At 42.0% G+C, this 24,687-nt stretch overlaps 2 protein-coding genes across 4 annotated transcripts in view; one reads left to right on the forward strand and one right to left on the reverse strand.

Moving 5' to 3' along the window:
* Positions 1–1,075: 1,075 nt before the first annotated feature.
* ENPP4 (ectonucleotide pyrophosphatase/phosphodiesterase 4) lies at positions 1,076–9,117 on the reverse strand. Of its 3 annotated transcripts, XM_064709897.1 has the most exons (5): positions 8,980–9,087; positions 8,547–8,714; positions 6,449–7,313; positions 5,333–5,503; positions 1,076–2,856 (listed from the first exon to the last, which is right to left on the reverse strand). In XM_064709897.1, the coding sequence occupies exons 3-5, from the start codon at positions 7,269–7,271 to the stop codon at positions 2,492–2,494; spliced, it is 1,359 nt and encodes a 452-aa protein (XP_064565967.1). In that variant the 5' UTR covers positions 7,272–7,313; positions 8,547–8,714; positions 8,980–9,087; the 3' UTR covers positions 1,076–2,491. The 3 variants fall into 3 exon arrangements, with proteins under 3 accessions (XP_064565967.1, XP_064565968.1, XP_064565966.1); XM_064709898.1 differs by lacking the exon at positions 8,547–8,714 and having other exon boundaries at positions 8,959–9,117; XM_064709896.1 differs by lacking the exon at positions 8,547–8,714 and having other exon boundaries at positions 8,980–9,110.
* Positions 9,118–18,040: 8,923 nt separating this feature from the next.
* The window catches only part of CLIC5 (chloride intracellular channel 5), a 70,495-nt gene continuing 63,848 nt past the window's right edge, over positions 18,041–24,687 (forward strand). The window contains exon 1 of the mRNA XM_064707115.1: positions 18,041–18,529. Coding sequence (XP_064563185.1) covers positions 18,041–18,529 — 489 coding nt within the window. The remainder of the gene's footprint in view (positions 18,530–24,687) is intronic.

Consider the following 24,687-nt stretch of genomic DNA (forward strand, 5'->3'; position numbering starts at 1 on the left):
AAGAACACTCAGCACCTTTAAACACCACACCACATCTTTGAAAATGAAAATAATCAGCAGTGCAACTGGAATATAGTTTATCTTACTTAACACTAAAATTTCCTCTTTAAACCCTTTCCACAGTAGCACTTTCTCATCTTCCTGCTAAAGGGAGAAGGAAAAGAGGGTGATAAGGATTTCCACCAGACACAGGCATTCACTGGTGTCACAGCAGCTCAGTGCCTGTAGCAGTTCCCATCAGAAGGGGCTGCCTTAGAGCCAGGAGTAGAATTGCATTTAGACTTTGATTTCCCAGCTGTAGCAACATTCCTGTTTCAGGTCAGAGTTCTGCCATCCTGCTTCAGTCAGCATTTACAGCTCTGGTCACCAAAGCCTTGCTGTAGCTTTGCCACCTGCCTGGGAGGGGATGCACAGAGGAACTGAGAGCACATCAACCACTCTGTGTGACAGCTGCTGGGGGCAAGGAACAGAGTGGAGAAAATACTGTCCTGATCAGTTTTAGCTAGAGGACAGGATGTTTGCCAGAAAGGCAAAGTCAGTCAAGCCTTTCCAAACACAGGTGATGCAAAGCATCTCCAGTAATTCTCTGACAGACCCTCTGAGGATCCCACTCAGGATTAGCAGAATTACCAGAACCTAACAAAACTCTATCCAACATAGGAATTCAAGCATCCTCCCTTCTACAGCATATCTAAGCCTAGGTTCTAGGCATAGACACATTCCCTGCAGCACATTCCCTTTGTAGTTACTCATTAACCTGACCTCTTGGTGCATGTAATTAATTAATTTAAATATGGCAGGATGAGGAAGTGACTCTGTGTTCAGTCCAGCTCCTGCTCTAGAATATCAACAGGTTAAAATCCAATACCCTGTCAGTAACAGCACAGATTTTTCAAGGGGCCTGAGCCTTTTTCAATTAATCTAAATTCTTTCAAGTTCAGATTAATTCAGAGTAAAGCATTAGTAAGTAATAATTAGTAGTTATAAAAAAAACCCACAAGTGGTTAGGTTTTGGATTGTGTTTTTAATCAAGTACAATGGAATCCCTAGAGAGGAAGACACACATTACTAAAACTTCCACACATTTGTAAAACCCAAGTTTATTTTTTCCAGTGGGCAGTTCATAGTAACCCCTTCCCTCCAAAGTTCCTGCTCCCTCCCTGCTGGATCAGTAAAAGGCTGTGCCAACACCAAACTGCAATGAATCTGAAGCTGTGAAAGAGAAACCCCATTGCTACCAGGTATCTCTGTCACTTTATTTTTTAAAGCCATCAGACTTGTAGGAGAAGGACCTGATAACTGTAGTTCTCTTTCTGGGTTAGCAATAACAATTTTATCTCACTGAAAGATAAGGTACCATTTAAGGCTTTCTCAATCAAACTATTTTTTTATAGCAAGTTACTAGATGACCATTAACAGAGAATCAAGAGTTTCAGTTAAGAGAATAGTTAGCTCTGGTCTTCAGCAGGAATTTGCGTCTATGTACCTCAAGCATTATAGAAAATTTATTTTTAAATTAACATCTGTTAACTTCCTCCTTTTAATTTCCTGGGTTTAAAATATAAGTTTGAAATTCTTGCTTGATGACATGCACATCAAACTTTCAGTTGTTGCTTTTTGGCACAACAGCCTTCAAGAAACAATTACGAGCTGGTACACAGGGCAGAACCAGCTTTATCTCAGGATGACCTTCAGCACAATTTACTCCTGAGAAATTTTTGATAGGGTTCAGGAGCAGTGATTTTACACTACAGCTGATGAAAATGGGTAATTCAAAGACTCCCAGGTAAAACTGACTTTCTTGAGATAAGGCAGTAGTGCCATCCCAGCTGGACCTGTGGATCTAAGTCATACAGAGACATATCCAGAAATACCAGAGCCATGTGTCCAGGCTTGTAAGTGCTGAACCACATAGTTTATTGCTCAAATACAAGAGATATGCACCAGTTCTTCAATCACTGACTTCTGTTTTCTTTCTCAGAAATTTCTTGTCACATTGCTGACTTAGGGTAGAAACAGAAGTCTTGGATCTTCCCTTTCCCCAAATTTAAGGGCACATCACAATATACTCTCTAAACAACACTAACTCCTAACTCTCAATAAAGTTTTTCTTTCCAACACAGCTGCAAGAATAATAAAAGTAGTCAATATTAATTTAATACAAAAAAGCAATTATCATTTACAAATATTAAAATTCACTTTGTCTATTCTGGCTAGTCACACTCTGGAGTCTCCTTCTGAAAGTGTTCAGAGGCTTGAATGAAAAACTAAGCATCCTTATTTTGTTAAGCATCTCTTCCAGTAAAAAGCCACCTGTTCACCATTTGGTTATGAAAATATTTTTATATTACACTAGTCACACAAATCAGCAGGGCCTGGCTGTACAGTATTTTACACAGATAAAGTGCATAAACAAAGAATGCCATCCAGTGCAAATTGAAACTGTTCTCCTGAAATCCCAAGGCAGGAAGCGAGGCGAGGCTCCCTCGCGCTATCCAATCAAAGGATCATCGTCATCGCTCTGCAGCTGGAGCCGGGCAAAGGGCCGCGAGGGAGCCACTCTGTTCTTGGAGATGATGATGATGCAGGTGAAGGTGCTCAGCACCATGAACACCCCGATGACGATCCCAATGGCCTCAGGCACGCTGATGCACCACTGGTCAGCCAGCAGGCACTTGCTGTTGGCGAAGGTGCCGTTGTGGGCCCGCGGGACCAGCCCCAGCACGTGGCACATCATGGGGTAGATGTCCACGTTGGCCAGGCTGCCGTGGCTGGAGCCGCGCCGGAAGGCCGGGCCGCGCGCCGCCAGGAACGGGTGCATGCTGGGCAGGGCGTTGTCATAGCCGTGGTCACCCACTGCAGCGGGGCAGAGCACACAGTCACTGTCACAGCCTCTGCTCCCCTCCCCAGCTCCCCCAAAGCACGTGTGTTCACCAAAGGTTAACGGACAACATAAAAGCAGCTTTGGATCAACCGCAGAAGGAAGCCAGAGTTCCTTCCCTCTTCCCCCAAACCCCACAAGTCTTTTTCCATACTGGCCTTTCCCCAGTGTGCTCATCAAAGGTTAATGCACAGCATAAAAGCAGCTGTTGTCTTCCTTCTGCAGTTGATGCAGAGTTCCTTCCCTCTTCTCCCAAACCCACCAAGTCTTTTCCCAAACTGGCCTTTCCCCATGGCTCTCCCTCCTATTAATCTCATTTCCTTTCAGTGCTTAACATTTCCATGTTCCCCTTTCCATTCTTCATGCCAGAATTGAAAAGGAGGTTGCCATTCCACAATGAGTCAGTAGATAGAATGCCAATTTTTACTCCTCAGATTTTGGAAAGTCATCTCTCCTTGCAGAGTGGACACTTTAATTACTTATTAAAAATCAGGCAGCTTTCCCTTGATAGTGCTCAGTTTGAGCATATTAAATACCCTCAATTCATGCTTATCAGATAGAGTACTTCAGCTGAAGGGACACCCACAGAGTCAAAACCAAAAGACAAAGGATCAATGTGCCTCTGGCAGGCACACAGCAAAACCTTTGTGGCTAAAATGTCAGGAGAACTTGGACATCTGGTAGGTTTTTAAGACTATAAACAGCTAAAGAGCAGCCATTGTCAAATTTCCTAACAGCATTCCTGAAAAACCTGTCCAAGGTGCCAGAAGTCTCTCACAGCACAGTATCTGAGTGACTGCATTAAGTTTGAGTCCATTTCTTAGTAACAGTGGAGGAATATCCCTGAGAACTGTTTCCTTGCATCCCTGAAGCTTCTGATGCAAAACATCCAGATTCAACTGATTATGTCACACTCACCACTTCAAGTGAGCTTCCTCTAGCCCTTTTTAATGTTTCCCACCATTCTGTTTGTTACCACATCTTGTTTGTTTTGACTCATGTTGCTAGATTGTTTTCCCTGCCTTTTACTACTTGTTTGTTCTGAACAGAGCTACTCCAGTGAAGTTCCCATTTTTTCACCTCTGAAGTAGGATTCTGGTGTGAGGAGTTACTGGTACACTTGGCAATCACTCTGCTGCCACTTTGTCCATGAAGACAACCTTGAACAGGCTTTTAGGCTAAAACCTCACCTGCCTGATTCTGGGAAGCCTTCACAAATAAAATTGATTTGAAAAGCTATTTACTTCAACTGATACAATGCTGTTCCTTATAAATATTCCCTTACTAACTATTTTTAGGTACATGAAATTGAATCTAAGCAGAAACAAGAAAAAGAGAACTCTGATCAGAGAACACCTGTGCTACATGTTGCCAAATTGAAGATAATTGTAGCAAATCTGTGGGGAAATTAAAATATAAATGCATCCTATATTAAAAAGTAGTACTTCTGCACAAATACTGAAAAAACCTGAACTTAATTCTGCAAAGGGCAGACAGTAAGATCAGCCAAATTGGGTGCAACCAGGATTTCACACCACTCAACACCCTGTGTCTAACAGCAGTTGTACAGGGAAGTATCCAGGAGGGAAATCCCTGACCCTACGAGCCAGCCTGAGCTGTTGGCTGCTCAGAAACTTCCCAGAAGTTGGTATTCTGTATTTAATTTTTATTAATGGATTTTCCTACCAAGAATCTCTCTAACCACTTTCTGAACACACATATACACACACACAAACTGAGCCTTCATCTACAACCAGAATTACAGGTTGAATTTTCATACTATTAAAACAAGGAAATCTATCTGGAATTTCTTCTTTGAGATACACTTTCATGTGACTGTTGCATTTTTTCTATAAATTATCCATGCCTATTGTCTGCCAAAAAAACCCCTGGGTGTGGAACACCTGGAAATATATACACAGACATACAAAAACATACATATGTATGTGTAATTTGACATTCTAGCAGGAAGAAAGTGCACAGCATAGCAAGACACTGAGAAGTGACACCTGTTGAGTTCTGTCTTTCAAACATGCTGCTGTGTTCCTACTATTTTTAGTATTTCCTGCCATTTACTTTCATTCCCTAGAACACATACTGTAATATTAAATGTTGTGTGTTGCATGCTTTGATTTGTGCACCCCTACATATGTATTTTATATACAATAAAAAGTGAAACCCCACTCCAGGGAAAGCTTGAGACAGACTGCTAACCTGCCTAAGATAACTCAGACTATTAAGTTGAACATGTCAAAGTGTTTCAGCCAACAGAAACCTCCTCATCTGTTAAACACTCCAGGCTCAGGCTGAGAACCTTCCAGAAAATGCTGCATTATTCCTAAACCTGCACAGTGCTAGGACTCCCCTTGCTAAATGAGAAGCATCCTGCAGCTGGCTGGAACAGAAACAAGGCAGTTTACCCACACAAACCACAGAGGAACACACACTTACACTTGGAAAGGGACTCATTCTGTACGATTGTCCAGCCTTCATCTGCAATCAGGATTATGGGCTGGATTCTCTTGTGATGGCAATAATGGAATCTCTCTGGAATTTCTTCTTTCAGGTAAACCCTCATGTGGCTGTTGCAATTTTTGAGTAAGTTATACACATCTTCTTTGTCTGCCAAGGAAAACATTGCTCGTGAAACAGCTGGAAATTAACTCCTGTTTACTACAATTATCTGTCATTAAACCTAAGATCTATTATTTCAAAATAATTAATAATAATTTTTAAAAAACACATAGAAAAGGATTTTTTCCCATCCCTTATGAAATGTTAAAATGGTTGAGGTGAATTTCAAAATTTGCTTTCGTTTTAAATCAGACTCCTCCCAGATGTGGGTTTGGGCCTACAACTCAACTTATCATCCGGGCTTGAAGGGCAAAATTCAAGCAGAGAAATCAAGAGAAAGCAATCACCCCCTCAAGCAGTCAATATTTTATCCAATGCAGTAATTTTTTTTTTTTTTTTTTTTACTGTAGGAGTCACTTTGTCACTTTGTTCATTAGTCTGGCCACAGAGAGGCCAGCAATGTCATGATTTCAGACATGCCTGCTGGGGACTACTCTGAGACACAAAAATGGAATTCATGGTACAAAAATGGAATTTATGGTACAAAATCTTAGGTTTGACTCCCAAAAACAGAAGTGGTAAAATGATCAAAGTTGGAAACAGATGCTTGGAAATTTACACAGTGACGTTTTTTATTCTGAATAAACACATGAGCTTATTTCATGCTCACTGTGAATCACAGCTGCACAGACTAAGTGAGCAGGCAAACTAAGTACCTACATACTTTCTCAACCACCTGATAAGGATCATCCTTATCAGCCACAGCAATTTGACAAGAAACTCTCCTTGTCCCACTGATTGCCAAAACCAACTTGCAAATAAATTAAACCATCATTCTTTAGCTTACTCCTTATGTCAAAGTTTTGCAACATGAACTCCATAGGTTTTGCAAAAGATTAGAACAGCCTAGCACACTGTGTACTTTTTAGAGGCAAGACAAACAAGATTTAATTCTCAGTATATGCCTTAAAAAATAACCAAAGCCAAACATACTCTGCCTTGGCAGCACTGCAGCAACAGGAGTCCTGTCTATCAGGGTGTAGTTATTGCGCCCGAGGCATTTGTCCAGCACAATCAGCTTCTCTGCAGAGCAGGAGGCCATTCCATGGTCACTTGTTATGATGACATTTACAGTGTCCCACAGGCCCGATGCCTTCAGCTTGTTCATAAGGAAACCAATGTGATTATCCACTTCTTCCAACACTCTCTGCATGTTCTGGGTGTCACTTGGGCCGTACTTGTGCCCGCTTGCATCTGGCTCTTCCCAGTAGAGCACAGCAAAATTGACCACTGGGTCAGAGCTGTTCAGCCACTCCACAATTCTCTCCACTCTCTCCTCAAACTTCACAGAGAAGTTGTACTTCATAAAGAAATGAGGGGTTGTGTTGTTGATTTTAACATCACTACCAGGCCACATTGCAGCAGCACTTGCTCCCTTTCCCTGTTGTTGGTTTGTTACCCAAATTGGAACTGCATCATTCCACCAGAAGGGATCTGAATCGTTGAACTGTGAAAAATTTTTCTTGGCATCTGCATCGTACATGTCATTAGCCACAATGCCATGGCTTTCCTCATATAAACCTGTCACTATGGTGTAATGGTTTGGGAAGGTCTTGGTGATGAAAGTATTCTTGACTTCTCTGACAAGCACACCATCCTCAATGAATTCCTGGAGATGAGGAAGTTTGTAGGTTTCCAAGTAGTCAGCCCTGAAGCCATCAAAGGACACAAGGAGCAGCTTGGGTACCGAGTCAGCAGCTGAGTGAGCACAACAGAGGAGGATTCCAGCAAAAAACAACACCAGGACCGAGCCCATCGTGGGGACTTTGAAGGGCTTCCAGCAGGTAATCAGATGCACCTGAAAAATTTAAACAGATAAGGATGTAACCAAAACAATTCTACTGTGACCAGTTTAACTAGCTATACATTATATACATCTTCTTTCCAGAGGGTAATTTCAAAACACCCAGTCTAAACAACCACTTGAGTCAACAGTGGATTTTCCTACTGACTTCAGAGGTTTCTCAAATATTGTCAGTTTTTCATATATTAAAATAAATGTGCATTGAGGTTTTTTTCCACTGAAGACTAAATGAAAGGAAGACTTGTTTTCTTTTGATCAGTTACTCCATTGTTGTGTGTGTCCTATTCCAATTCTACATTCCAAGACAGAAAATCAGTATTTTTCCTCATGTTCAAGCACAGGCACAAGCACTTGAACAGCTCCAGACCCACATTTAAGAATCCTCTGCAGCCCTAAATTCTTATTACACATCACTGTTCAGGTCAGAAGCCTTTTTCCTACTATAATTGGAGTTTTCCCTTTTTATCTCACTTTTCATTTTACGGTTTTCACTCTCTAGAGTTGTTGCAAGACTTTTCAGCCTTTCAACAGTCCCATTTACTCATTGCTCATTCCACACACAGAACTCTAAAGAATAACTTCTCCTTTCCTTCTAAGCTGTTCTACATCTACCACAACAGCATTTAAACCTGTCCTTCTTATACCACACTTTTCCCTCTATAAAAAAAAAACAAAATTAATAACCTTAGCTACGAGGAATTAATGATTATGAGTGCCAGGTACAATCTGTAAGCTTTGACCCTCTCTTAATGTATTATGCGTGACTTAAGCACTTTGTTTAGGAAGCTACAGAACGATTCTCTGTCTTTAAAAAAGAGGAAGTGAAGCTCCAGGTTTCCAAAACCTTCTGCAATGTTGTTAGGCAGTGTATTTGCTTCTCAAGAAGAGCCCCATTCCAGGAATTTTTCCCTTTATATTTCTTTTATCCTTTATCCTCCTTTCTGTGCAGACAAACTGTGATTCTAGGAGGCACAGCAGCTGCCTTCCCAGCATTTTTAACATCAATCCTTCCCGCAAGCTCCTTAAAGTGGCAGGGTTATTTTAAAGGCCTAAGGAGCTTTAATGTTAGCTGCAGCTTTAGCAGTGACGGGAATTCAAAGCACGGGAAGCCACCCCCTGCCCTGGTCTCCAAGAGTTAAATTGTCTGCAGAAGATACAGAAGTTACAAGGATTGCCAAAAACGGCATTAAGGCATCTCTTAGCACAGAGGACTTGGAGGACACACACCTTTTAAAGAATTAAAAGGAGAAAAGAAACGGGAAGCGCAAAGCAGAGGCGAGGTCACCCCTCCGATGCTGTCAGGTGCTTTAGAAAGCAGAACCAGAGTTTTCCACAGCGCAGCAAGAGGCAAACGCGCGGATTCCCCTGGAAATGCTCCTCAGCTGCTCAGCACTGCTGTTTGTATACACAAGAGACATGTTCTAACCAAAAACTAACTCTGCCCCAGGCAAACCCAGCAAAGCAAGCCAGCTGTGAAATACCACCGACACCAGTCCACCTGCTCCCGGACCTCCCGGCCAGGTTTTGGAGTGGCTCGGCTCGGTCAGAACGCAGGTTATTTCGCCTGCAAAGCGCCCACACGCGGCACCGCCGACCAACCGGGCGCTCCGGGTCGGTTTCCCCCGCGCCTGTCCCTCACCCGCACTCGGACCGGGCTCACCGTCCCCACAGCCTTCCGCCGCGGGACACCCCGGTCCCCGCCGGGGCCCCACCGTGAGGTCCCGCAGAGCTCCGGCTCTGCTCGGGCCGGGACGCGAGGGCGGCACCGGAGGTGACCGGGGGCAGCGGGGGTGGGGGTTCAGCGCCTGCGCACCCGCCGCCCGCGCAGCCCCAACCGGCAACTGACGGGCCTTGAAGGGGGGGCGCAGGAGCCCGTCGGTGAGCGCGGCCTCCGCCCGCTGTGATTGGCTGCGGGCCCGCTGGCGGGAGATCCGATTGGCTGCGGCGTGGGGGGCGTGGCGCTGGGATGAACGGCGTGGGAGGGGGGGGAGCGGGAAGTGAGAGGGGTTGTGAGGGCTTTGGGGAGGGGGGGTGCGCGTTATGGGAGCAGCGGGGAATTCCTGTGACTTAATGTCACAGAGTCAGTCAGATGGAAAAGAGCTCTGAGACTGTCGAGTCCAAACTATGGCCCTTAACCACTGTCAACTAGACCATGTCTGTCAGTGCCGCGTCCAGTCTTCCTTTAAACACCTCCAGGGACAGGGACTCCACGGCAGCCCCATTCTAGTGTCTAACTGTTGGAGGATCCTTTTTGTGAAGAAATTATTCTTAATGTCCAACTAAAAACCTCCCGTGGTGCAGCTTGAGACTATGACCGTCCTGTCCTTGTTCCCTGGGAGCAGAGCCCGACCTCCCCTGGCTGTCCCCTCCTGCAGAGGGGGCAGAGCCAGAAGGTCCCTCCTGAGCCTCCTTTTCTCCAGGCTGAGCCCCTTTCCAGCTCCCTCATCTGCTCCTCCTCAGACCTGTGCTCCAGAGCCCCTCAATGTCCTTCCCGAACTGAGGCGCCCAGAACTGCGCCCAGCCCTGGAGGTGGCCTCAGCAGTGCCCAGCACAGGGGACAGTCACTGCCCTGCTGGCCCTGCTGCCACCCACCGGGATGAAGGGGCAGAGCTGAGGGGAGCCATGGGAGCTGTGGGATGAACCCTCCCAAGCAGAGCAATGCGGTGTTTCCAGGGAGCTCAGGGGTTTGTCAGGGATGTGTGTTGTACCCCCGGAGCGGGATGCAGCTCACTTCGGGGCTGTTGGCTGCCTTTCCCATTGTTGCAGAAGGGCACCGTGAGGTGAGGCTGCGATGGGACACGTCCTTGGGAGTGTCCCGGTGTTTTCCCAGCACGCCCATAATTTGCCTCCCGCCTCCTTTGCAGGTGCCCGGCAGCCCCAGGCTGTCACCTTTCCGAGGCAGTGCTGCTTGTCAGCATGACGCCTCCATGACTCCTCCATGACTCCATCTCCCTTTTGGTCACCCAGCTCTGTAAGCTGGCTGTTCATATTCTTTCATGCACATTACCTTTTTGTGATCTCTTGTGGGAAAAAAAAAATAAAATTGTTTACCCTAAAACTCAGAATACAGGCAGGAAATGGTCAGGTGTTGCTGAATGTACTCTGAGTGCCATGCAGCAGTGTGTACTACAATGAGTTGAGATTTGTTTTGAGTCCTGGTGTAAGTTTGCTACATAAATTAAGGCAAATAGTTTACATTCCCATGGTTTTCCTTTTTATTATAAGAAGGTATTAGTAATTCTGCAAAACCTGTTAAGTTACTGGTGCTGAAAAACAATGAGACCAGCTCTGTGTAAATAGAGGAATGAAGCATCCTTTAATAACACAGACCACAAATCATCACTATTTTAAATTTCATCCTAAAAACTGAGAAAAAGACATGGTTGTGGCTTCATAACTGATTGAAGTGGATCTGAATTTCATTCTGTGTACCCTGCTTGATGTTTGTTTGCAGGTGGTGTAGATTTCAATTTGTTTCTTCGTAATGGCTTTCACATATGTATGAGTTAAGCAGGTTTTGCTACCTGTGTGTGCCAGCTGTGGAGTGGCTCTAAAATGTGGTACAATAGGCTGAATAAAGTGACACACCTCTGATTCACCTTGATTTATGGAATGTAGCAGGTGTGGCAAAACACAGGCCTGTAAAAGAGGGAAAAACATCTCCATCTACTCAGTGGTTATGTGTCAAGTTCAAGTCATGGTCCTTGTGGTTTTTTTTTTCTCTGAGTCTCTTTTTGATTGCACAAATTCAGCTTTGTGAACATGCACATGACAGCTGATCATGTGGAGGAGGGATATGTCCTTTATAAATTACTTTGTTGTATTCCCTTAAAAAATATTTTTTTACACAGAGTGAGCTAGAGCTGCAGGGAATGTATAACAGATCAGGTGCAATATTTTGAACCAATTTCATTAAGTTACTATTGAGTTCTTTAACGAGAAACTTTTAACAAAACTTTATGTACAGATGCAGGCAACTTTTAAGTACCGAGGCTGTTTTACCAGCCTACTTTTGCAGCATACTCACTCAGTTATTCAGTCCTGAAAGGTGTGAGTAATTTCTTGTTTACCCTTGCCCACATGCTTTGAAAACCATTTGCAGTGTTCACTTATTCACGAGCCCAGCCTAATGTGTTGTGCCCAGTTTGACACATCACACAGGCAGCACACCACAGCAGCTCTGAACTCTGAGCTGGTCTGGCCAATATGTACCTAATGTGTTTAATACAGCTCTTGGTTCCATTTACAGTGTTTGCCTACAAGAAATGGCTGAGTTACATGTATACTGATATTAAGAGGAGTAAAATTGAGATGTTTGCCTTTCTTCACCTTCATCTCTCTGTTGTATTTTAGCCCATGTTTGCCTTTAGAGGCTGCAGTTCTAAGCACTGGATGCTGCCAGAGCTGTCCAGATTTACTGCTGGAGTACAATTGAGCATTTGCAGCTCAAAAAACATTGGTCAATGCCAGGAAGAAAAGAGCAGGCAATCTCAAAATATTCTCAGGGGTTGATAGGTTTAGTACAATGCTTAGATGAGAAACCATGCCCCCTAGTCGGCAGTGTTGTAGAGGTGAAGCAATTGAATTTACTCGGATTAATGAAATTTGGGGTTAACTTGGACTAATTTAATTTGGATTTTTCAGCCTGGAGAAGAGAAGGCTTAGGGGTGACCTAACTCTGGCCTTCCATCACCTGAAGGGTGCCTGCAAGAAAGATGGAGAGGGACTTTTTACAAGAGCATGGAGTGACAAGACAAGGGGAAATGGCTTCCAACTAAAAGAGAGCAGGTTAAGATTGGATATTAGGAAAAAAGTCCTCCCTGTGAGGGTGGTGAAGCCCTGGCACAGGTTGCCCAGAGAAGCTGTGGGTGCCCCATCCCTGGAAGTGTCCAAGGCCAGGCTGGAAGGGGCTTGGAGCAACCTGGGCATAATGGAAGATATCCCTGCCCTGTACTGCAGAGATATCTTTCCTGAACAAGAACTATTTCCTATATTTCCAGTTTTATTCTCAATTTTATCCATGTGATGGAGACCTCTGTCACCATTTTTCCATTTTTGCTCAGTAGTTTTTTTAATCTGTCATTTAACCTGTAATTTACTGTGTTTTGATGCATCTTTATAAAATTGAGACCAAAAAATAGACATTTCATGAAACCATAAAAAGAGCTGGGTAAGTAACAGCTGTTAAACTTTATTAGACCTTAAGCTTTTAGTGCCCATTTAATCCAAAGCATTGCCTGTATATGGAGGCTATAAAGAAAAAGGGCTCTTAACCTTTCTGTTTCTCAAACTATGTGGAAGGAGATCCCTAAGGCTCTATGACAGGGTGATACAGAGAACTGTAGTGTCTCTGCCTTCTTTATTTCAGTTACCAGAGCCTCCACTTCAAACAGGCTTGAAACTGGGTTGCTGAGCTTTTCAAGGGTGCTTAGTTTCAGAGATAAACAAGGCTGTTGAAATTATGCCAGATTTTAAAGGCAAACAAAAATGTTTTTCTTGGAGCAGTTAGGCAGATAAAATGTTGGTATTTCTTAGGCTCTCAGGTATTCCAATGAGGTTTCTAAACACGGACTTAAAGACCAAATCAATAAAGTTTTACAAAATGAACTGGAGACCAAAAATAAAGGGCTTTGAAACATGAAAATTGGGAACAATTAGGTGCTGCAGCAGGTAAAGCAGTTTTTCAAATGTATGTTGACAATGACTCCTGGTATTTCTAACAACTGAAAGCTGTTGATACCATTGAATTGAGTGTCCTGTGCAAAGTGGTTTTCCATTGTTTGTCTGGTTCCAAGTGGAGAAATGTCTGTCATATGCAGAGTGAAATTTATGAGTGTGTTTGCTTTAAATATGCCTTTTATGCAGCCAGTAGCCAAGGAAATCTGGGTGAAGGTGAATCACCATTTACTACAGTGCGGTCCTGGATTGGTGAACCAGCCCCTCAAGACTGCAGAATCCAGGTCAGTTTCAGCAGAACAACAGATGGATTTCCGGATGCCTGCTTCAAGGATGTGTTGACTCCTGTGTGAAATGTGCCATCCTGAACATTTTCCAAACCACTGTCTTCTGAAATAATTCTTTGGTGTGTTTGTTTCCTTACTGCAGTACAAATAGAATACAGATAAAGGAACAAAATGTGGGATAAAGTCTTGTCCTCATGCTGTTTAGTGCAGGATTGGCAGTGGATAGAGGATTACTGTCGATGAACTGTGTAGAGATGAGGTGCTGCTAGCAACACAAGTAAAAGCTGAGGCTGGAAACGGTGCAGGAGTTTGTTTGTGGTTGATTTCCTCCAGGTATTGAGTGCAGCCAGGAGTGAAAACAAAGTGGTATGAATTTATTGCAAGTCCCCTGTAGTATGTCTGTAAAGTATGACCAGTCTGTCTCCTTGAGCCCACAGTGTAGTTCTGATCATGTCCTTGAACTACATGTTGCAAAGCTTTGGAAATTTTGGATATTTATGAAGGAAAAAGGTTGTTGTTTTTTTCTTTCTGTAAAACCAACATCCTGAATGGCCAGGAACATTCATGATTTTGCATTGAGTGCAGTTAAGTGCAAATGAAGGGTCTGATCCTCTGAGATGCTAAGATCCCTCAGAAACTGAGGGACAGTAAACTTTGTTTACCATCATTCAGGTTCAGCTGTTTCCAAGAACTCTGAGTGTTTTAACCATTCAGGATTTTTTTTTTTGCAACTCTTTGTCTGGAAAAAGATACTTTAGAGCAAGCAACTGAAGGGCCTTAATTTCTTTAGTTTATGTGGAATGATTTACAGGCTCTTTGCTTAAATTGTGCAAGTATCTTCATCGAGAACAGATAAAACTGAAGGACTCTTTTATTAAACCATTAAAACTATAGGAATATCCAACTGGAAATGACCAGAGAAATTCCTGTAAAAGCAGGGTGCTATTTCCAAACAGAACCACTGAAGATACTTGTGGCACTGATGGATGAGTTGAAGTTTACAATATTATGGAATGTCTAGAGTATATGCAAATTATTGCTTCAATAAAGGTGTACCCAGGTAGAAGTCTTCAGAATCTGTACTAAATAGTGTCATGTGAGTTTTTGCCTCTGATTCTTAATCTCTGAGAATATGTGAGGTGTTCTCTTTAGGGATCTGATATTCTTGTTACTCTTTGTTCTTTCCGCCCTTCTCTTCCACTCTGGAGGTGAGGGATAACTGACTCTAGCAATGCAGGAATTTCTTTACAACTCAGTCAGTCAGTCTTCTGCTTTCATTTTAAAATAAGTGCAAGGTGGAGGTGCTGATTTCTGTTGGGGTTTCAGGGTGAACTGCTGAAGTTTCAGTAGTAGCTTCAGCAGTCTGAGTGTGCCATTGCCCTTATCCTTCAGATAAATCAAGCTGCTCTAAGCAAACAACTTAAATACCAGTAAATGTCTGTGTGTGTTTGAGCTGCTGAACTGAGCTCTGTGTGTCTCTGCAGAGTGAACCAGGCAGTGATTTGGGTTCCTAGGCTCAGTTTTGATGTCCATTTGTGGGCTTCTAAATGTAGATGAATACCAGCTTTGCTGTCTAAACAGACACATCTGTTGTAGGGAGTGCTGATAACTGGGCTGTATTAAAGACCATCTTTATATCCTTTTGATATAATTATTTCCATCTTTTTCTATATGTACTTTGAGATGCTCATCAGTGTCCACTGGACTGTAGAAAGAATCAGTGATTGCTTATTCCAGGTGCTGAACACTAACAAAACTGTAACTTGTGTCTAAGTATGCTAACTGGACTGTAGTCATGTTGATTCTGGTATGTCTTCCTTTAAAAAGAATAAAGTTGAAGTAAAATCAGAAATTCAGTCATAAAGTAAAAAACAAGCTTCTCTTGAAAGTAAGGAGTTCTATTGCTTATGTTCTTTGTCGTTTTATGAACTTTTCTGCTTATGGTTTTTGTGCTTCTTTGTGTTTCTGCAGAGCTGGTGACCAGCATTACCAGTGGCTCATGTGGGTCCAGATGGTCAGTGACACAAGCTGGATTACAGAATTAGCAGCAGAAAGTATTGTGTTACTAATTTCCACAATAACTCAACACCTAGATTTGGGAGCAGAGGAATTTAGGGAATGGATCAAATTGGTGATCTCTGTTTTGTAATCTTGCATTCTCATGGCTTTAGGGTGGGACTGTTACTCAGAGGGCTTTAGTTGTGCTGAGACCTTTTTTTTGCTCTCCTGTCTCATACAACCTCTTCCCTCTCACTTCTGTGCAGGAGAGAATTCCCATTTCACTAGACACAGTGATAATTTTCGTTGCTCTTGGAGGGTGGTAGAGGAAAGAAGAACTTGGATAACTCACAGTAAAGAAACCCACAGACTGTACTTATTTTTAAATAATACCTTATGCTCTTACTCCTTGTTTTACTTGTGGTATTTTAAACCCTCCAGCAGGTGCTGCTGCATCCTGCAAATGTTGTCTTCGTGGAGGGGAAAAAAAAAAAGTCATGGACTGGACTACAATTGGACTTTGTTCTTTGTGTCATGCATATTTCTGTGTTCTTTTTTTCCCCTCAAACTGTTTGCCAGGTAAGTTATTAAGGAGAGTTTTTATGATCGCAGCAAGTTTAATCCTGCAAGCACTCTGTAAGAAGGGGTTGAAGATCAGTGGGAGCTGCTGATCAAAGTCATGCTGAGAGAAAGCTGAACAGACCCAGGCAGAAATACATTTGTATTTCTACAAAATATGAAGAAATCCAAGTGTTTTCTTAGAAGTGAAAAGTAGTCCTAAAAGAAGTTGAATTTATAAAACTTACCAGCTCTTTTATTGCTTTTCTGAAGTTTCTGGAAGTTCAGTAATTTAAGTTCATGATTTTAAATTGGTCTTATCATTAGCCTTGGTCTTGAGTGCTAGAAGTTTGCAAGACAGATTACACAGCACCCATTTCAGGATCTCTGAGTTAGCATTTCCAGGATTTAGTGAGGAATTGTGGCTGAGTTACATACAGCTAATGTAAAGAGAAGTGCTTTGTCCTGTTTGGTGATGGACCACTTGTGCCAGGCAGGAATGTGGGGATAGTAAGAGTTGAAATTAGGCCTTGGCAATGTATCCATGAAGTCCTTGAGTTGCAGCAGGCCAGAAATGCCCTCATGAGCTAAATGATCTCATTGATCTCTGATACTGACCTGCATCTTTGTACTGAACAATCACAGTGATTAAACTTGGTTGTGACCATGATCTTGGCACTCTTCTGCTTATCTAGGAACTCTAAGTTTAAGTAAGATGAAATATTGCTTTGCTTTTGATATTTAACTTTAGTAGTACTCTAAAGTTAATATTAGGGTAATGGCAGTTAACTACAGTCATAAATCCCAGGCAGGCTGCACCTACTGTCCTGCACTGTGAAACAGCTTGTGTTCCCTTCTTGTTCTGCCTGGAATGGCTTGAATTACCATCTTTCCCTTTCACTTCTCTTCTTTATTTCTTTAAGAAATCTAACCTGGCTGTGGCAGTTACCACTCAGGAAGTTACAAGGATGGGTCAAGAGTACACCTTAATTTTCCTTTTGACTCAGCTTCAAAAGATTAAATGTAATTCGTTTATAAGAATTCATGTAATAATCTATGTAATCCAGGTGCAATAAACATGGAGATCAAAAGTCTTTAGTCAATAAGACTTGAAGTTCTCATGACTTTAATAAATTGGTAACTTTATAATAATCTGATAACTGCAGGTTTGGATATTCCAGAAGTTTCAGCTCTGTTGCATTCAGTTGCTCTGGAATGTGTATCTGTCTCTATAAGGGCAGTTAATTCTTTGCTAAAGCTGGCAGTATTCACCCACTTTAGGTTCTGTGCAGTTTGGTGTGTCTCTCCATTCATTAGAGAAAAGGAACTGTATACACAAGGTGGCAAACAAGATTTCGACAGTGTATGTCTTACAACATGGAGATACATAGCCTAAATGTGATTATAATTGATGCATTATGTATATGTAGTCATGATTAATACTTCTTCATTGCTTTCTTTTCCTATATTCCCAGGGCAACTCATGAGAGTTTTTACAGTTTTGGCCCTAGTTTATAGTTCAGAGGAGGACAATGGCAAATGTGAAATGTGTGGTCCCCAAAGTGAATGAGTGGCAATGTTAGAAAGAGTTAAAATTTATCCCTTTATAATTTTTTTGTAGTTTTTTCATAAATGATCTTCAGTTGATGATTTTGTAAGTAACCACTAAAATGTTGTAGATGATTGTTTGTGTTATGGAGGCAGTTTTGCCTTGCTTTTCCTTGAAGTTTTTGTGAAAAAACTCACTCCTATTTTGTGAAAATAGCGTGAGTGGGTGAAGTCTGCATTTCTACCTCTTTACAAGAAATAGATTTCCAGTAGAACTATTTTCAACTTCCTATGTAAGAACACTTATTTTTTTACTGTAGCTTTCTAGTACTGATAGATTCTTTAGCTGGTTTTTGCTATACTTATCCAGGCAATACCTGGAAGAAAAGCTGATTACAGCTCTTGAGATACAGTTCCCAGGAGTCAGATCGACAAAGGGGTTAAAAGTGAGACAGCCTTTTACTTGGTGGAAGTGCAGTTGCTGATTCAAGGCTCTCAGTAAATGATTGTTGGAGATCTGCCATGTGTAGCTGAGCATTCAGAAAGTACACCACAGACTCTGTTTCCTCCTGAGGAGCCTTGTCTGTCAACATCTTACTTTAATTGTAGTCTGTAAGGTACCAGCAGGCAGGCAAAGCTCACCAGCCAGCAGCCATGGAAGATCCAGTCTTCACTGACATCAGTGAAAATGCTAACAGCACCACTGTCTCTGAGGTTTCAGATTCTGAGGAAAATAAAGGGGGTGATCTTTTTGATCATGTCCATGAAGATTCAGCATCCCCTTTTTCCATTACTAATACCCCAGAAAACATGGATGGTAGTAAGGAGAATTCAGAAGATAGCTGTAATGATTCTGTGGCCTCTCAGCATGGAAGTGATGGAGAAGATGATTCTTCATCTCACCATGGTGCTGAAGAAGACTACCCACAGCAGCAGATGGATCTGATGAGCCCAATTCTGGAAGACAAAGATGAAGAGGGCTCAATGTTTGAGAGCAACCAGCATTTTCCTCCAGATTTCCAGTTTCGTCAGAGACAGAGCACTTTTACCAACTCTTCAACTTCCCTCAAGTTTCCCCTTAACAATAACTCTGGAGAAACTAACAACTTCCAGGAAGATTTTGAGATTTCTGTTTTTGTAAAGGTAAGAACCTGGGTGCTCCTAAGCATACCCTGCTTTAAATCCACAAATCAATATGTGTATCCTCCAAATCAGTGAAATACAGCTACCCACTGCTTTGCTCTCAACTCTGCTGCAGGGAGCCAATCTCTTCATTTAACTCTTGCATCTGTAAGAAGAGAAAGAGGTGATTTGTGTTGTGTGGAAGTGCCTGGGATTTCTTCATTCAAATGGCAGTATGGTGCAAGTATTCTGATTGTTGCTGCAATTAATTTATTCTGGGATATCTCTCTGCTGTTACAGCTAGGCTGCTACTACTTAGTTGAGCTAGTTAAGCTATCCCTGCACTTCACTATCGAGTAGCTGAGAGCTCAAAAGTAATAGCTGTGAATCCTATGAAGAAAACTGAATATATAGTTTAAATAATTCTTATCCCTGAAAGAAATTTTTCTTTCCTTTCTTTCAATATTTAGATTTCTGTAACTATTTAAACACGTATTTTCATTAATTTCCAGTTAGGTATAAATTACTGAGAGGGCTTTCATACCTTCTCTCACCTTATAAAGGATTACTTAGCTTTCAAAACTGTAAACATCTGTGTTCTTGAATAAACACTATGATTCCCTTCATAAACACACTTGTATTAATCTTTCTCAACATTTATTAGGCTGAAACACAGGCCTGACAGTTCCTTCTTTTTAACTATATAAAAATGTTCAAGATCTTGTATACCTTGAATAGAACAATACACCATGATTATAATATTCTGTCATTTCAAGAGAAGCCTCATGAAGTTGTCACTTTTCAACGTAAATAATATTATCAAAATCTGTTTCTCAGTTCCATGGGGGCTTTGGAACTGGAGAAGAGATTTTGTCACAACACATAATGAGAAGTATTTTCAGCAGTCATTATTTGGGTAAATGACTCCCTGAAACAGCACCTGTCCTATTTCTGTTACTGAATCACGGTCATTACTAAAATATCTATTGGTTATATGGTCAAAGTAAGAGCTGGGACATTAGTTCTATTTTATATTTCTGCATGTTGTCCTGTGTATGTGTTAAAAGTTGCAGTAATTGAGTACATTTTGTTGGTTAGCAACTACATGGTGTTAGCAACCTGTATTTGGGCTTTAAAATCATCTCTTTATTTTCCTTATTCTTTCTCATTCCTCTCATTTTTCTATGGATAAAATAAGAAATGTGTGCAGATGTTCCCATTCAAGCAGTTAATTTGAAAAAGTGAGAAGAGAGGCATTTTGAATAGAACTGTCAGGGACAAGGTCTGAGGAAGTCCTTTTCCTTGCTTTTGTTGTGCAGAGTAGTTGATTATCCCATAAAGGTTCTTATCAGCTACTCCAGAGAGAAAGGCAAACTGTGCTCTCTTCACTTTGGAAACGTGACTGCTCGGTGTCTTTGACATGTCCTTGAGCCCCAGGAGATCCCTACCTGGCTGAAAGGCTCTCAGGTGATCCATGCTGTGCCTGGTGGGCAGGGCACTGGGTAGGTGACTGAACTGAACCCCTGTTACAGTGTTTTACTCCTTGAGAACGTGCTGATGTTTAGTTTTTGGCTTTTTGTTTTTCTGTCTTTCTGGGGTCAAAGTAATAAAGCAGTAACTCCATGGAGTGCAGATCCAGCTTTGCTCTCGTTAATTATCTAGATAGCAAAAGTCAGCCTGTAAAATGGAAGGTCACAGAATAATATATAACAAGAGTAGTGAAATCCCTGAGCTCTGTGGCTTCTTGCACATGGAGCTAGTATCTCAGTTGTGTCAATAAATATTACTCATAGATGGTTCCCTTCTCAAATGGTCTCTAGTCCACCTGGGCCAGTGTTGCTCTGAAATTGGGTTCATCTGGGTTTGCACTTTTCTGCAGACACTAACAGTGACAGCAGGACCTGGTGCTGTAGGACAATAGTGATCATGACAGTTCTGCCATTATTTATTCCTCCCTTTGCTTGCAGACCTAATAAATCTCTGTGAATGACTGGAAACGTGAGTGTCAGAGGACTGAACACCAGAGAAAGTGGGAAAATTAAATGGTATCTAACTCACAGTGCAGCTGGATGGATAATGTTTGCAGTAATCCATTCATTAGACACCAAGAAAATGTTTACATCACTTTAACTCATTTTTCACTGATTATCAGTGCTTGGTCATGTCAGTGGGCTATTTCAGGATGTGCCCTAAGGTAAAAAAGGAATTCCCTGTGCCTTTAACAGCAGAATGCAGCATGTAACAACATGAATCTGTTTGTGTGAATCCAGCACGTCCAGGCTTGTCACAGCCTCCTTAATGCCCTTTCAATAACTCTGTAATTTATTCAAACAAAAGCCTTTGCAATTTGAACAGAAATATGATTGGCACAGAGGCTGTGTTACTGAGTGCACAGAACAGCCTGACCCAGGGTAGCTCCAGGGTCCAGCCTTCTCCTCTGTACACTGTATTTTCCTATTGAGCAGGATGTTTGTTCTGAAGGTTTGGGTTTCTTTGAAAATTTTAACTTTTTTGTTTTCCTGAAGCTTAAGTTGTTATTTAAAGAGCAGTCCTCCAATTTTCTTTTCAGAAGAAAATTATTGCCCTTCTGTTTTTTTGATGACCTAAGACTGACTGCAGATTATAGTCTCTCTGTACTCATTTGTGCCATAGGAACATGGTTTCCAAAAGAAGGAAGGCAATTCTTTACCCCAAGCAATAAACACCTTGTGTCAGGCAAAAATACCAATGCTGTGCTGTGGTTTAGCATCATCAGCCTGCACCTGTTGGATCACTGCACTGGAGTAAGAGAGTAATGGATGCTGGAGAGCATCTTTGGAGATCACCTTGTCCAATTCCTTTCTTAGAGCAGGATCACCTACAACAGCTTGCTGAGGGTCATGTTTGGTTTTCAATGTTTCCAAAGATGAGGAAACCACAACTTCTCTGTGCAACCATTCTAATGCCCTACCATCATGGGAAAACTGTTTTAAATGGAATTTTGTGTATCTAGATTTGTGCTTGTTGCCTCCTGTCCTTTTAGTAGATACCAATGTTTATATTTAAGAATCAGAACCTATGCATTTGGCTGCTTGGAATTATGGGAGCCTTCTATAACATTTCATTAAGCCAGGAGCTGGAAAATAAAGGACATTTTTGTTTTTCCAACAAGATGTTTCCCACTCCCTCATTTGAAGTGCTGAGTCCTGCACTTGGGTCACAACAACCCCTGAAGCACTACAGGCTGGGCCAGAGTGGCTGGAAAGCTGGAAAAGGAGCTGGGGTTGCTGGTGACATCAGCTGAGCGTGACCCAGGTGTGCCCAGGTGGGCAAGATGGCCAAAGGCACCTGGCTTGCACCAGCCATGGTGTGGCAGCAGGGCCAGAGCAGTGACTGTCCCCTGTGCTGGGCACTGCTGAGGCCACACCTCAAATCCTGGGTTCAGTTCTAGGCCCCTCATGGCAAAAAAGAAATTGAGGGTCTGGAGCATGTCCAGAGAAGGGAATGGAGCTGGGGAAGGGTCTGGAGCACAGGTCTGATGAGGAGCAGCTGAGGGAGCTGGGGGAATCTTGCTTTCCAAACTCCCTAAAAGGAGAATGCAGCCAGGTGGGGATCAGGTTCTGCTCCCACATAACAAGTGACAGGATGAGAGAAAATTCCTCAAGTTGTGCCAGTGGAGGTTTAGGTTGGTATTTGGAATTTTATATTTTTTTTTTTTCATGGAGAGGGTTGTCAGGCACTGGAACAGGCCACTCAGGGAAGTGGAGTGCCCACCATACCTGGGGATCCAAAAACATGTGGATGTGGCACTTGAGGACCTGGTTTAATGGTGAACATAATGGTGGTGCTGGTTGACAGTTGGACTTGATGTTATTCCAAACCTTACCAATTCTGTGATTCTATGGTTCTTTGATTTCTAAGCCAGGATTATCCAAGGACTCCAACTTGGTGGCACAACTGACTCTGTGCTAGTTCCCTACTGACTCCCCAAGCTGAGCTGAACTGTTGTGAATGACAGACCATGTTGCTCACAGGGACAGTGAGACTCATTGTGTTCCCACTGTGTGGGAAAATCACACTTCTTCCTAATGAGTTGCCTTTTCTTTATTTTATGAAGCATTCTGGAATCTGTTGAGAAAATTCTGTTTAGGAATGTGTATTAATAGTTGAGTACACGAACTCACAGGACAAATCTAACTTTAAGGATGTATAATTTGAAGAGAGCAGAACCACAGTGAGAAATTAGTGGTTAAACTTATGTTTTGCTGAGCAAAACTGAGCATTTCTTACTACACTCATAATCTACAAAGGAAAACAGCTGTATTTGCAGTTGTGGGCTGTTAGATATTTGTAAACATAACTGAGTGTCCAGATACCTCCTAGCAATGGAAACCAGTTAGTCCTCTGATTGACTCCAATGCAGCACATGAGGCTGGTGTTCAGCCATATTTTCTCCACCAGGTTTGCAGGTAGAAAGGTAAATTCAGGCTGAAGCCAGGTACACATATGTACACAAAATTATAGTTTATCTTTTTATAGCATTTTAGCCTTTAAAATATTATAAATAATAAATCTAACGGAAATATGCAACTATTATTTTGGTCTTAATAATAAGCTTAGAAAAAGGTTGAGTGATTCATAATCCACCTTTTAAACAGCATTAACTGAGCAATCTGAGAAAGGAAAAGATCCAAGAACTATTTTCAGAATCCTCCAGTCTTGGCAGATTTACAGACCAAGATGCTGAAGTTAACATGTACACAGCAGGAAATTACTCATGGGGAGCCGGTACCCTAACGTGATGCCTGTTTTGATAATTAAAATGAAATTCATGGTTGTTTATTCCTGCAAATAGCTTGAAATAGCTTATAAGTACAATTAAGTATAGAAATACAAGTCTGGAATACCAAGTAATGTGTTCTTCTGCTCTCAGTCTTATCTAGACTATCCCTAACAGATGCTTCTTTGGGAACATTCAGTGATGCCCATTAGCACCTGCACCAATTAGTCTCTGTCAATGCTTAATTATTGTCCTGAGACAATATTTTCCTTTAGTAAAATTCTATTGCTCTGAATTATGCTAGTTTTCTTTTTGTTATACAATAGCTTTATGTATATAGAAGACAAATATCAAAATTTCCTTCAGTCTTGCTTTCTTGAACTAAACAAGTCCTTTAGCTTCCCTTCAAACTTGAGTCATTTCTAAATATTGAGTGGTTTGGTGTGTTGTGGTTTGGGTTTTTTTTTGTTTTAGGGGTCATTTTTATGACCTTTTGCAGTCTTTCTCCAGTTAATTTATGTAATTCTTAAGCTCCAGTTTGGAGGTACAGGTAGCACAAATAGCAATGCTAATAAAAATTACTACAGCAAGCACCTCTTTAATTCATCATTTATCCAGCTCTCTATCTGCTCTATTTTAATGTATTTTTGAATCCTTTAACATTTGTATGGTTCCTCCAGCCCTGATGTTTTCCCAATAAATGCTTCAGTAACAGTCTTGCCCATTTGCAAGCAGGTGTAACCAGTAGTACTGCACAGTTTGCAGCTGCCATTTAACTTGTAGAGCGTTAGGTTTCTCTTCTGTGAGAATTTAGGTTTCTCTTAGTGGTGTGATCAGTCTCTGATCACCCCTCACTGAAAACAGCATGGTTTTGGAGTCAGAGAACTGCTCTGACATAAATCCAGTGTGAAAGACACCCTCACCAGTGCTTTTGCTCTGCCAACTCAAAAAATAAGATACACCTTTAACACTTCCACATCACTGTGCAGACCCGGTGTGGCTTTATGGCTCCCTCCTCCACCCTGTCATGTACAGCAGACTGGTAATCTCTGAAGTGTACACAATAAACCTAATAGCTACTAACCCTTATTTCTGAGGGGGAAAACTGTGCTGTAGGTCTCTTCACAGCTGGATTTATGCCTATTCAAATTACTCTGTGTGTGTGTGTGTGTCTGTGTGTGAAAAGATTAGTGACAGCCGTTCTGCTGCAGATAACACCCAGTCCCCCAACTATCAGTCACGAGCAGAACGTGTGTTTCAGCAGCAGGGCAGAGCAGTTTGCTTAATCTTTTGGATACAAAGGGAAAAAGGTCTTGCTTCCAACCCTTGCTGAGTGTGTGCCTCACTCAGGCACCTGTGGAAAGGTTTGTGAATCCATTTTGAGCTGGTGCTCTGTGCCCCCCTCAGTGCGCGGCTCCAG

The sequence above is a fragment of the Zonotrichia leucophrys genome, chromosome 3, assembly GCF_028769735.1.
Source record: "Zonotrichia leucophrys gambelii isolate GWCS_2022_RI chromosome 3, RI_Zleu_2.0, whole genome shotgun sequence".
Classification (NCBI taxonomy): Eukaryota; Metazoa; Chordata; class Aves; order Passeriformes; family Passerellidae; genus Zonotrichia; species Zonotrichia leucophrys.